General features: G+C 36.0%; 1 protein-coding gene across 4 annotated transcripts in view; it reads left to right on the top strand.

Annotated features, from left to right (window-relative positions):
* The window catches only part of DIAPH3 (diaphanous related formin 3), a 502,965-nt gene that overhangs the window by 48,705 nt on the left and 440,792 nt on the right, over positions 1 to 13,468 (top strand). For all 4 annotated transcript variants that reach the window (XM_032150983.2, XM_058437956.1, XM_058437951.1 and 1 more), the window contains one exon: positions 4,179 to 4,355. In XM_032150983.2, coding sequence (XP_032006874.1) covers positions 4,179 to 4,355 — 177 coding nt within the window. The remainder of the gene's footprint in view (positions 1 to 4,178; positions 4,356 to 13,468) is intronic.

The raw sequence follows: 13,468 nt of genomic DNA, 5'->3' as shown, positions 1-13,468 counted from the left end.
TTAATGAAGTTTTGCTTAATTTCACTTCATTATAAGTTTGGCATATTAATTAAGTTACACTGGGTTTTTTTTGGGTGTGTGTGTATGTAAAGAGCCAGAATAGTTTCTGTGCTTAGGAATTGATATTATCTGTACAGAAATGATGGCAATGAAGTAGTGACTTGGGAGATAGGTAACCAGTCCCATTTCCTAAAAACAGTTTCTTTGGTTTCTCTCATTTTTTTTTTTTTTTAAACAAACATCAGTAATGAGGGTACAAATGTACATAGGGATAGTAACTTCTGGACATATATTCATGTGGAGACAGTTTTATGTTTCTGAGTTATTCCAGACTAGGAAACGCTTATGGTGGTGAGTTAGATGCCACTCTTTTTTGCTATTACATTTCACATACCTCCTACATTTTCTGTATAGCTATATAATTACCTATTTATGTGCTTGTCTCCTCCACTTGATAATTATTTAAGGTAAGTCTTATAGCTCATTTATCTTTGTATCACCAACATCTAATAGACAACTGTTGATTGCTCTTCATTTCTTTTTGTAGATCTGGGATTTCATCCCAGAACAAGTTAAGAAAAAGTTATATATGTATCACTTCCCTACAGCCTGAAAAAATTCTTTTATACTTTTTGTAGTACAGGTCTGCTGGAGACAGATTATCTCAGTTTTTGTCTGAAAATGTGTTTCTTTTGCTTCTACTTATGAAAGATAGTTTCACTGTATACAGAATCCCAGGATAACAGTACAGCTGATCCTGGAACAATATTGATTTGAACTGCCCAGGTCCCCTTAACACACAGGTTTTTTTCAAAGAAATATATTGGAGATTTTTGTAGATTTGCAATAATTTGAAAAAACTTGCAGACAAACTGATTAGAAATCTCGAAAAAAGAAAAAGTTACATATGTCTTGAATATATTTAAATAATAGTCTGTTTTTTCAATACCATAAAACATTTACAAATCTATTATAAAAAAGTTAAAATTAATCAAAACTTACTGACTTTAGTTCACACAAACATGAACTAAAGATGGTGCCATTTGCAGTCAAGAGAAATGTGAACAAATGTAAAGATGCAGTATTAAACTGTAACTTTATAAAATTAACTGTACCGCACACTATATTACTGTATTAATGTTGTAGTCACCTCTGGTTGCTATTCCGGTGAGCTCAAGTGTGTTGAGTACCTACTTAAAATGTCATGTGACACTAATCATCTCCACTTGAGCAGTTAATCTCTCCAGTAAATTGCGTATTTCAGTAAAAACTGATATCTTGCAGTTCTTGAGTATTTTTCATCGTGTTTAGTGCAATACCATAAACCCTGAGTAACACCATGGGACCCATACAAAGTGCCACTAGTGATGCTTGAAGTGCTCCCAAGAATCAGAGAAAACTCATGACATTACAAGAAAAAGGTGAATTGCTTGATACGTGAATTGTATAGATTGAGGTCTGTAGCTGCGTTGGTCACCATTTCAGCAGAAAATTCATCTTGTTATATGATGTAAACTTACAGTATTGATAAATATAGTACAGTATTGTAAATGTATTTTCTCTTATGATTTTAATAAGATTTTCTTTTCTCTAACTTATTGTAAGAATACAGTAAATATGTTTAACATACAACAATGTATTAATTGACTGTTTATGTTACTGGTAAGGTTTCCAATTAACAGGAGGCTATAAGTAGTTAAGTTTCTGGGAGTCAAAATTTATATGTGGACTTTGACTGCCCTAATCCCTGTGTTGTTCAAGAGTCAACCCTACCTTTCTTTCAACACTTTAAAGATGCCATTCCATTGTCTTTTGCCACCATTGTTTCTGGTGAGAAATTAGCTGTCATATCATTTTTTTCTCGTATATATAATGTATTTTTGTTTCTCTTGCTGTACTTTTATGGTTTGCTGTTTATTTTTAACTTTCGGCAGTTTGACCATGAAGTGCTTAGGGGTAGGTAGGGGTGTGTGTGTGTGTGTGTGTGTGTGTGTGTGTGTCTTTTGTATTCTTTTTGGGTTTTGCTGAGCTTCTTGGATCTGTGAATTGAGTTATATATATTTAATCAATTTTGGAAAATTTTTAGTCATTATCTTCTGAAATATTTCTTCTGTACCATTTCCACTCTCTCTTCTGCTTCTGGACCCCAGTTACACTTGTGTTACAACATTTGATGTTGTATCACAGATCGTATTCATTTTTTTTCTATCTCATTATTTTGTTTGTGTTTGAGTTTGGAACTTTCTATCGATCTGGGTTTAGGTTCACTGATTCTTCCTCAGCTATGTCCAGGTTACTGTTAAGCTCATCTAAGAAAATCTTCATTTCTGATCTATTCTTTATTTCTAATTCATCCGTTTTTCTTTTCTTAATAGTTTCTGTGACTTTGCTGCTGAAATTATTCATCTCATGTGTAATGTCCACTCTTCATTATATCCTTTCAGGAAAAAAAATGCCCATTTTAGGGTTAACATAGAGTTCTCTTTCTGTTTTCAGTTCTACTTCTGGCTGTTTCTTCAGGAAATCTCTTTGACCAAGTACCCTGCCCCAGCCTTTAGATGGCATTATGACTTGCTCTTTCAAAGTCCAGAATGTGTCATGGGGATTTCTCTCCAGTCTTTTGCTTAGTCTATGGCCTTTGGAGGGCAGCTGTTTGCATATGCCTCACAGAGTATTCATACAGCTTTCCTGTTCTGCTCCGAGCCATTGGCTCACTACCCCATTCAGTTGGTGAAGACTAGGGAAAGAGTTGGTAGGTGGGTGTAGACTTGACAAATGGCTGGGGCTTCATGTGGGGCTCCTTGAAATTCTAATGCCAGCACCCATGCAGCTATCAATATTTCCTTAAATATTTGGCTGGCTTTTCTTTACCCTTGTTTAACTTATTCTTCTTCCTCAACTGTTTGTCAGGGATAAGAGCAGCTTGTCATTTTCTGGTATTTGATTCTTGTAGGTTTCTTTGGGTCTTTATTTTTCTGTTGGGTTGATGACAACAGCAAGTATAACTTTATACGTTTTCTGGTTTGTTTTGGTGGTTAGAATGAGAGCAGTGGTGTTTTATGACAACTTTCTAAATCCTACAGGAAGCTGTATTCTTAGTACTTTAATGTTTAAGTGATGTTAGGTAGACCATGGGTGAGTGCAGTACATAGTATTTTTTCTAGACATTGTCTTCATAGTAAATTTAGAAACCTATTTTGAAAGATAATACTTATCTTTATGTCTCATTATTTGAAGAAATCCTATTTCTTTAGTGAATTGAATAAACAATACTGTGACTTAATTGTCCTTTTAAATTGAAACTTTGAGGTATCAGACGTCATGGAATCACTGTGTTTGAGTATACTTCTATTCTTGATGCCTGGTTCAGCTTAAGACTTTTCATTTTTGATGGTTGAAAAATTGTATTAGTCATGAAATGTATGAGTCTTGGTTCTTTGTGAGCAATAGAACTTGTGAAATTCAAACAATTTTGAATAAATGAATAATTAGCTTTGTAAACTAATATCTATGCTTTTTTGAATGTCAGCAAGCTATTTGATTATCTAGTTGTAGAAGAAATCTCATTGAAACAAAATCTAGCTTTATTTCTTAAGGCCTTAACCATTTTGCCCTGTAGATATTCAAGAAGTTCACATACAGACCAGCCTGAACAAAGATAAATAGTTTATCAGGCCAATAAGCTATGAAGATATAAGTAGAATTCAATTCCTAAAAATTCCTAAATCATGTTCCCCACCCACCTCACTCCAAGAGACAGTATGCATTATGGAAAGGGCAATAGGCAAAGGGGCCAGGAGGGGGTGGGAGATTGGACACTGAGTACTAGTTTGGGACCAACACTAAATTATCTAAGTAATCTTTCTAAACTGCTTAATTTGCTAATATATAAAGCAAAGGTCACCTGTCATTAGAATCTCAAATCTATGTGTGGTTTTAAGATTAGAAGGAATCTTTCAATGTTGTCTGAGCTCTCTTCAATCTTTAGATAGAATGGTTACTGAAAAATTTTCACCACTCTTTATTATTATTAATTTTAAATATTCCAATGCTGAATGCCTCTTGATGAAATCACAATGATAACACAATTGGCCCTCTTTGTTTTTCTCATTTTTGAGATGAGATAAATGTTGGGAAAGGAAATACTTACACGTGTGTCATTCTGTCTTTCTTTGTAGCTGGACAAATTTGCCAGCATAAGAATTCCAGGGAGCAAGAAAGAGAGACCTCCACTTCCCAACCTGAAGACTACATTTGCAAGCAGTGATTGCTCAGCAGCACCTTTAGAGATGATGGAGAACTTTCCAAAGCCACTGTCAGAGAATGAACTCTTAGAAATTTTTGAAAAAATGATGGTAAGAATTTTGATTCTTTAGGAAATGTTTGAGGAAAAAACCTTAGCTTTTGCTCAGGTTAATGGACCTCTAAGCATTGGTAGTCATATTCCATAGGCTAATTTTTGATGTCACTTAAGATAGCACTTTAGCCACAAAGAGTTTTTGGATTACAAAAATATGAAATCTGAAGTAAAACAACATACCAGGTTTTGGTTTCGTAAAGAGTATGTGAAAGCAAATACTCCAAAGTATCGAACGGTATATTTTTGTCTTGAGTAGATATCTAAGTCCCTTTTTGGCACCAGGGACTGATTTTTATGGAAGACAATTTTTCCATGAGCATTTGGGGGGTGGTGGAGATGATTTTGGAATGAAACTCTTCCACCTCACGCCATCAGGCATTAGTTAGATGCTCATAAGAGCATGCACAGTTCACCATGGAGTTTGTGCTCCTATGAGAATCTAATGCCACTGCTGATCTGACAGGAGGCAGAGCTCAGCTGGTAAAGCTGGCTGGCCTGCTGCTCATCTCCTCCTGTGTGGCCCAGTTCCTAAAGGGGTTGGGGACCCCTGATCTAAGTGGTCTGAGTCCAGTCCATGTTAAAATGACAGTCACTGTGCTCTACTGTTTGCATTGTTATGGGCTGGATCTTAGACCTAATTTGTTTTATTCTTTTCTTAGTTTTTAGGATAAACAGGTTCTTTTTGCAACAGTTAGATCTGTGGAGGCTTGAACTCACCTTTTAAGTCTTTTTCTGGGTGCCTAACTTTTTCTGGTTAGCCTTTGCCTCTGTTAATGAGGCTTATATGAAGGTAACTCTCTTCAGTACTGTCTTTGAGGACTCAAGATCATAAAGTGCCCTTTTCTCCCATCCATGCACTATATATCGAACTACTCACCTAAGTTATCCATCCATGAGATTCCAGGATGACACTTTTATGGTTCACTTGTGGCTACTAGGTTAAAAAATTTCATCATAATTGAGGGTGCCATCTGAGTAAGTGGACTAAGTAGCCCATTGATATTAAACATTGACGGAGGCCACATTTTATTTCCACAAGTTAAAAGTACAACTACCTAGAAAGTACTGAATATAGTTTATGTTAGTTTTCTGTTACTCTTAGCTGGGAGGGGGCTAATACTATAAATTTTAATATTATTTAGAGGTCAGATGAATATCAGCATTTTTGAAATATTTACAGAATACTTTTAAAATAACTGGGCCAGATCACTTTTTCACCCTTAAGCCGGTCTACCTATTGGCTTTAGATTTTGGCAATCAAACCCTCACTGGAGTAACTCAGCAGAAATAAAATGAAACTGTTGCCTTCTCAGGGCTGTCCAATTTGCTAAGGGATGAGACAGTTACAACTAAGCCCTTTTTTAAAAAATAAGGAACAGATTCTTTCTTTCCCTTACTGATTCCTTGAGTATATTACAATACTCTGTGGGGAAAACCTGCTATTGATTCTGAAGCTGAAAGGCTTTTGAAGGGTGTTGTTGCCTTCTTTAAATGTGGATTAGGATATTTTTCAAACTTCTCAGGGTACCATATTTTTGACAAATTTAGAGCTATTTCTATGTCTGTGGAGAATGCTAGATTTAAACTGGCCTGATTTTTGGCTTGTACATATCTGTTACATTTTTATTAATAAGAATTCTCTTGAGAAAGCAACATTGAATAATCAGCCATGGTAACCTTTTGGCATTTGTACCTACAGAGGCATTATACTATTTAAAGTTTGCATCTAGGTTCTTTGCTTTGGCATTGTGCAATTTTTAAAATGATTGTTCTTATTTATCATTATCAAAGGTATTTAGTAATTTATACATGAAGTAACAACTTTGTTTTGAAGAACACCTCTTTTCCCTCCTCAAGACAGTCCTTTGAAAGACTATGCTGACTTGATTACTTAATGAATGTGAAGTACAGTGTAATAACTTCAACATTCGTACTCATTTCACTTGGGAAATTGATTTACTCGGTTTCTGGGTAATAGTCTAGTTTCCACGTGCATTCTTGAAAGTGGTGTTGAATTTTTAGTTATACTTAGAGGTTTTTCCCCTGTTTGTCTTTTGGTGAAAGCTGAAATTCTAGCTGAAAGCCCATATTGGTTTCTGTGTGACTATTAGATATGTGAAATGGTTGTGTTCATCACTACATTTACAACTTACGTTTCTGAAGTCAATTTCAGTGATTACTCCTGAACTCTTAGATACCTGTAAGCAGTTTTTTTTTGAACAAGGTGAACATGATAGATGTAAGTTGGAAGTGGCTAGTTTATTCCAGCCGTTGCACCTTTAAATCAGCCCTCTGAGCTTATTTTTGTTCTGATCCTGGTTAAAAGTCCCAGGTAGGTTCCAGAGATTTCCTGTTGGTTTCAGATAATACAAACCCTAGCTTAATATAAATTAATTTTCACCCAAAGAAAGCTGCTCCTTTTCCCCTGTTCAAGCTTATTCCATTTCTAGTCTCCAGTAGGGGCAATTGTTGGGGATGCGGTTGGCCTCTTCTCTTTCTCCATCTTGCTTTTCCGTTCTTCCCTATCCTCTGGACTGAATCTGTCTCTTCCAAGACTAGATTGGGGTCAGGGGAGGGAAGGAATGAGCACTTGCTGGCTTAAGGTATCTGTTAGTTTCCTAGAGTGTTGTATTAGTTTCCTATTGCTGCTGTAACAAATTACCATGGACTTTGTGATTTAAAGCAACACACACTTATTATAGTTCTGTAAGTGAGAAATCCTGGTTGGCTTGACTGATCTGTGGCAGTCACACACCGTGTGAAAGAAGTGTGTGTCACTGTGACACACACTTCACTTTTCCTAATTTTCCTCCTCTCTGGCCAGTTTTTTCCAGTTTACTCTCCATATCCTTCTATGTGTTCTTTTACTTCCTCTCAGTGTTGCCTCTGCCTCTCAGTCTTATCTTTATACACTTCAGTTTTCTGCATACTCCTTTTGGGGGACTGGAGCTCTTTCATGTTGTAGAATATCTTTTATATTGTGACACCTTGGTATGTCTTCTACAGAAGGGCAGTTATAATCCAGCTCTCTAAAAGATGCTGAACCTCAACACATCAGAAAGTGAACTCATCGTGTTTCTTAAATACACACACACCTCCCCCCAACACACACACACCCACTCACCAAAATGTCTGCTTCACTCTTAATTTCCTATCTCAGAAGTCCACACTGAAGTCATACTTGGGAGTCATAGTTGATCTCATTAAGGCATCAGTCACATCCATTTACTTCTCTATCCTCATTAGCTCTTAATTTTATTTCCCTCCTGCTTTAGTTCAAGCTTTCATGACCTTTTATCTAGGATATTGCAGTGTTCTCTGCCATTTATCTCCCTCCATGCCTCTGTTAGAGACTTACACTTCATTTTTTTATTTTTATTTTTTTTTCGAGATGGAGTCTTGCTGTGTCACCCAGGCTGGAGTGCAGTGGCATGCTCTTGGCTTATTGCAACTTCCATCTCCCAGGTTCAAGCAATCCCTGCTTCAGCCTCCCGAGTAGCGGGGACTACAGGCACATACCACCATGCCAGCTAATTTTTATATTTTTGGTAGAGATGGGGTTTCACGATGTTGGCCAGGCTGGTCTCGAACTCCTGACCTCAAGTGATCCACCCGCCTCAGCCTCCCAAAGTGCTGGGATTACAGATGTGAGCCACTGCACCTGGCCTTATACATACTTTAAATCTTAGTGTATACATTAGTCTTCTTTAATTATCTTCGCATGTGCTCTCTGAGTTAAGGATTCCTTAAACCTGCCTCTCAGAACTGCTTGAGTATGAGTCTATTGTGAAATTCGTTCTTTTTTTTTACTTTTCACTTTTTAGATATCTGTCTTCCCATTAGATTATATCCATGCAGTATCATCCATTGGTTTATCATTCCAAACAAATGTCTGTTAAGTGCAGCTTCCTAGCTTAAGATTTCTAGGATACTATATTTCTCTTCACCTTAGACACTATACTTAGATGGAGATTAGCTTTAATTGCTAGTCAGCCCAATAACACAAAAACATTAAAATAATGAATGGAAGATAGCTTTTCTCATGCATTCATACCTTTTCTTATTTTCACTATTGGTTGAGAGAATGAAAGCTATGCAAGAAAGCTCATCTATCAGGATGCTATCATTAACAGGCATTAAATGAGTGCCAGTGATATCAGTATCATTCTGACAAAAATTATTTAAATTCTGGACTTCCTGTCTAGAATTGTTGTAAGTGTAGAAAAAATGACCTGATAAAATTGCACGAAGTACTTAAGTATGAATAGTGATGTTCTATTCTTTTATTGGGAAGATGTTTATCTGGCTTTTTTGTAATGTAGGAGAAAACACATTTATAAAATGCCATCGTCATCTCTTAAGCATATGTTTGAAGTGTGTCCTGGTAGTAAGAACTTAGATGATCTACTATCTAATACATATATTGGCTTTTCAGCATGGGAAACCTGGTTTAGGTAATACCAAAGGCATTAATATTTGACTTTGAAACAATTTTCCGTGTATAACATAGAGTGGAATCTAATTTTGTCCTGCAGTGTTTTTTTTAATTATACAGTATTTCAGGCATACAAAAAGTATAGAACATAATATAAAAAATACCACCACAGATATAAGTAAACTCCCTTGTGTAATTCTCTAATTCCCGCTTTTATCTTCTTTTTTTCCCTGAGGTGAACAGTACCCTGAATCCAATAGTTTTGCTCCTGTACACTAAAGAAAGTTTCCTTTTTTTTTTTCTCTGTATAAGAATACAGTTGTACGGAACAAAACCTTTTTTCTTCTGAGATATTTGATGGTAAATTGCTGATTCAATGCCCCATAATCCTCTAATACTTCAGTGTATATTTTCTACAAGTAAGGACTTCCTTCTATATAACCACAATATAGCCACCAAAATCAGAAAGTTAACACTGATCAATTTCTACCTCAGACACTATTAAAGTTTTACCAATAGTACCAATATGCTCTTTATAGCAAAAGAATCTAGTTCAGAATCATATGTTGCATTCAGTTATGTTTTTAAAATCTTCTTCAGTCTGGAATAGTTCCTGTGTTTCCTTGTATTTTATGAATTTGAAAGTTTTGAAGATGGCAGGCTGGTTAATTTGTAGAACATCCCTGTTTGCATTAGTATTAGACTTTTTAAGTTTTGCAAGTAAACAAATGTAAACAGGATATCTCATACTAAAGGATTTATATTTTTCTGATTATAAATGTGTCCGAACGTCTTTTCACATGCTTATTGGCCCTTTGCTTTACTCTTCTGTGAATTTTCTGTTTATATTTTTGCCCATTTTGTTGTTTGAGATTTCCATCTTGTTCATATTGATTTGTAGAATTTCCCATATAGCCAGAATAATACTCATGTGTTCAGTTTATATGTGTTGCAAGTATCTTGTCCTAGTCCGAGTCTTGTCTTTTTACTTTTGTTAGGGGGAAAGGGGAGCTGAAGTATAAAAATGTAAAATTGTGGTCAGATTTATCAAACGTTTTATGGTTTGTCCTTTTTGTATATTATTGAAGAAATCTATCCTGACATCATAAACCTATTCTCATATTTTCATTTAAAATTATTAGAAATATATATCTCTATGCCTGATGTGAGCTGTGGATCCAATTTTTTTCCACATAGTTTTTCCAGCAGCATTTATTTGAATAGTTCATTCTTTTTTATGATTTGTAATATCTCTAATGTTATAGATCAAGTTTTTGCACATGTGGGTTTGTTTCTGAGGTTTGATTTTTGTCCATCAGTTGGTTTGTCTAGTTCTGCATTTATGTCTGTTGTCTTAGTCACCACAACTGTATAATAAACCTTAATATCTAAGAGCCGTTTTTCCAGAGGAGAAAAGAAGAGCGCAAGTGAACCGATAAAAATCAGATGTAACCATGTTCTTTTGATATTTTCAGTATAGAGGTGGGGAGGGTTCATCTTGCTAAGCTTATTCCATATTGCCACTCTTAGGGTACATACTAATGACAATTTTCTTTCTTTATTCTCTTTAATTCTTGGTGTTAAAGATTTATGCATAGCTATTACTTTGGTCAAATAAATGAATGCCTATTGTATTGAGTGTGCAAGGAATATCTTAAGGGTCAACCAGGAGTCTGAATGAAAAGAAAAACCAATAAAGACCCCTTTGTGTTAATTCTCTTAAGTGTTTATTGACTGCTACAGATTCCTACCAGCAGCTTGTTTCAAGTATTAGTATTCTTTATAAATCTACTTTCCTATATCGTGAACTTTTTCTATTTCTTACAAACTAAAAAAGTATATTAAGGCTTGACTAGATAAAATGAGAGAGGTTCTGTGGGAATGCTTTGTTCTGATGTATTACTTGTCACTCTTTTCCCTCTCCGTTGGGTAGAAATTGAAAAATTCAGGGAAAGGTGGTTTAAAAGCAATCCAAATAATAATCCAAGTATGAAGAGGAAGAGGGAGAGAAGTATAGTAGTTCAAGGCAATTATCAAGTTGAGTCATGGGTTGTGTTTGTCAGGGGGATAATGTCAATGTTTAGTTGTTTCTTTTAGATCCAGAGAAATGAGAAAATAAATGATTTAGGTGTATTGGATTTTGCCTGGTGGGATTTTGTAGCACCAATAAAATGGTTAGAGGGAGGAATTTTAAAGGGGTAAATGTTATCGTAATATTTCAGCATGCTGTTTCGCCAATTAGGAGCTGTGCAGGCAATTATTTGTGTATACCTGTGAAGGCCTTTTCTCAGTCATATTTTCTTCTGTAGAAAAGTTGGCCTTAAGAAAAAAGTTGTGTCTTAAGTCAAATGACCATTTTATCCTTTATGTAAATTTATGAAGAAATTGTCATTTACTTAGAAAAGTTGAAAAACAAATATATGAATGGAAATCCTTTTTCATCACTGGCAGTTTTTTTTTTTTTTTTTTTTTTTTTTTTTTTTTTTTTTGATATGGAGTCTCCCTCTGTGGCCCAGGCTGGATGCAATATAGTGGCGCGATCTCAGCTCAGTGCAAGCTCCGCCTCCTGGGTTCACGCCATTCTCCTGCCCCAGCCTCCCGAGTAGCTGGGACTACAGGCGCCCACCACCACTCCTGGCTATTTTTTTTGTATTTTTAGCAGAGATGGGGTTTCACTGTGTTAGCCAGAATGGTCTCCATCTCCTGACCTCGTGAACCACCTGCCTTGGCCTCCCAGAGTGCTGGGATTACTGGCCTGAGCCACCGCGCCTGGCCAGTCACTGGCGGTGTTCTTTTTTTTGAGACAGAGTCTTTCTCTGTCCCCCAGGCTGGAGTGCACTGGCGCGATCTCGGCTCACTGCAAGCTCCACCTCTCGGGTTCACGCCATTCTCCTGCCCCAGCCTCCCGAGTAGCTGGGATTACAGGCGCCCGCCACCACGCCCAGCTAATTTTTTGTATTTTTAGTAGAGACGGGGTTTCACCGTGTTAGCCAGGATGGTCTCGATCTCCTGACCTCGTGATCCGCCCGCCTCGGCCTCCCAAAGTGCTGGGATTACAGGCTTGAGCCACCGCGGTGTTCTTATCTGCAGGATTACACAGCAGTTGTTTGTGATTGTAGGTGCTTATGCATACACTTGAACAATTCTGGCAAGGTTACATTCCAGAATAAATCAGAGTTGTGCAGCTTTCTGAATATTCAGCTCACTTCTTGTCTGTTCTGCTAAAATTTACAGTATATGAAAGAAAAGTGATATTTAAATTTCTTTTTTTCTTGTCATGTATGTGTGTGTGTGTGTGTGTGTGTGTGTGTGTTCCTTTATACTGCATTAGGATAAACTGAAATTTGTTTTTCAATTAAGATGGTTTACACTCTTCTCATATTCTCCGGTTAGAATATTTGGCCAAAAAATAGTGTTTATGAGTTCATTATCAATCTCTGGGTAAATGTCATTCTTTGGCTGCTGTTCTATTAATGAGCTAGCCATCTGACTTTCTTTTAATTTTAATGGGAATTGAGTAATCCAGTGTTTACTGGATAGTACAGTGGAAATTCAACCCCACTATTGGTAAAACCAAAAAATATAACTTTTAAATAATCACATTTATGTTAAAAATGATTATTTAAAGGTTTATATAAGGACATAGTAAAGCTGATAGGCAAAAGATTTTATAGCTGTTTTAAGCTATTTTATAGCTTCAATGTTATTTATAGACATCTTGAATATAGAAAAGTAGTAATAAAGTTAATTCTAAGTTCCAGGTTCTTGGTAGTATTTATCTTTTAGTTTCTAATTATGTCTAAACCAGTAAAATTTATTAAATTGCAGAACTAGATAAGATTCATTTAGTCTGCCCTATTCAACAGTGTATAATGACCTTGAATGAGGTCATGAAATCTTCTTTTTTTTTATTTGGCACTAAGCCATTCATGGTAGTAAAAACCTTTGTGTAATGAAAAGCTTGACCATTTGATATTGTGTGATGTCAAAGATGAATTCAAATGTAGTTAAGAACAAAATTACACTTTTAGCAGAACTCTGGATAAAATTGTGCTTGTATGATGTTGAGCTCTGTCGCAAGAGAGGGAATTAGGGGATCATTTTGGACCTCTTAAGATGCTTAACCAATTTGTGGCTTTAATAACATAATGCTAGCAAAACAGAGACTGCTACCAAGAATAATTATGTTGGCTTTAACCCCTAAAACAAAACATAATGTTATTGAAATTAGATGATTGCTGTTGACTTAATAGGAATAAATGTTTGGTTTTGCTATTGCAGTGCTTCTAATTTTTATCTTCCAATATTATGCTTATTGGTTCATTGTAATACTGTATTTCCCGTATCCATTTTGTAATGCTAGTCATGCTCTGCCTGTCTGTAGTGTTTTTCCTTTTTGGTTGAATATCCTTCCACCTGACCATCTTCAGCAACTTGGTGCTTGTATATATTCACTTAATTCTGCAAATAGTCAATCATTTTAAATTTAATCTGACTCTCTGTGGTGTTAACTGTCCCACTCAACTTGATGTATGTAAATTTAATGAGCATGCTGTCTTGTAAAATCCACAGCCATGAATGAAAATATTGAGTCTAACGTGTGTAATTCAGTTGGAAAAATGTCCACTCTCTCATTGCTGTTCTCTGCTTGATTGTGCCTTAGTGCTACAACG

The sequence above is a fragment of the Hylobates moloch genome, unplaced genomic scaffold, assembly GCF_009828535.3.
Source record: "Hylobates moloch isolate HMO894 unplaced genomic scaffold, HMol_V3 SCAFFOLD_4, whole genome shotgun sequence".
NCBI classification, from domain to species: Eukaryota; Metazoa; Chordata; class Mammalia; order Primates; family Hylobatidae; genus Hylobates; species Hylobates moloch.
The sequence above is the reverse complement of the archived record's forward strand: the minus strand, read 5'-3'. Positions and strand labels throughout refer to the sequence as shown.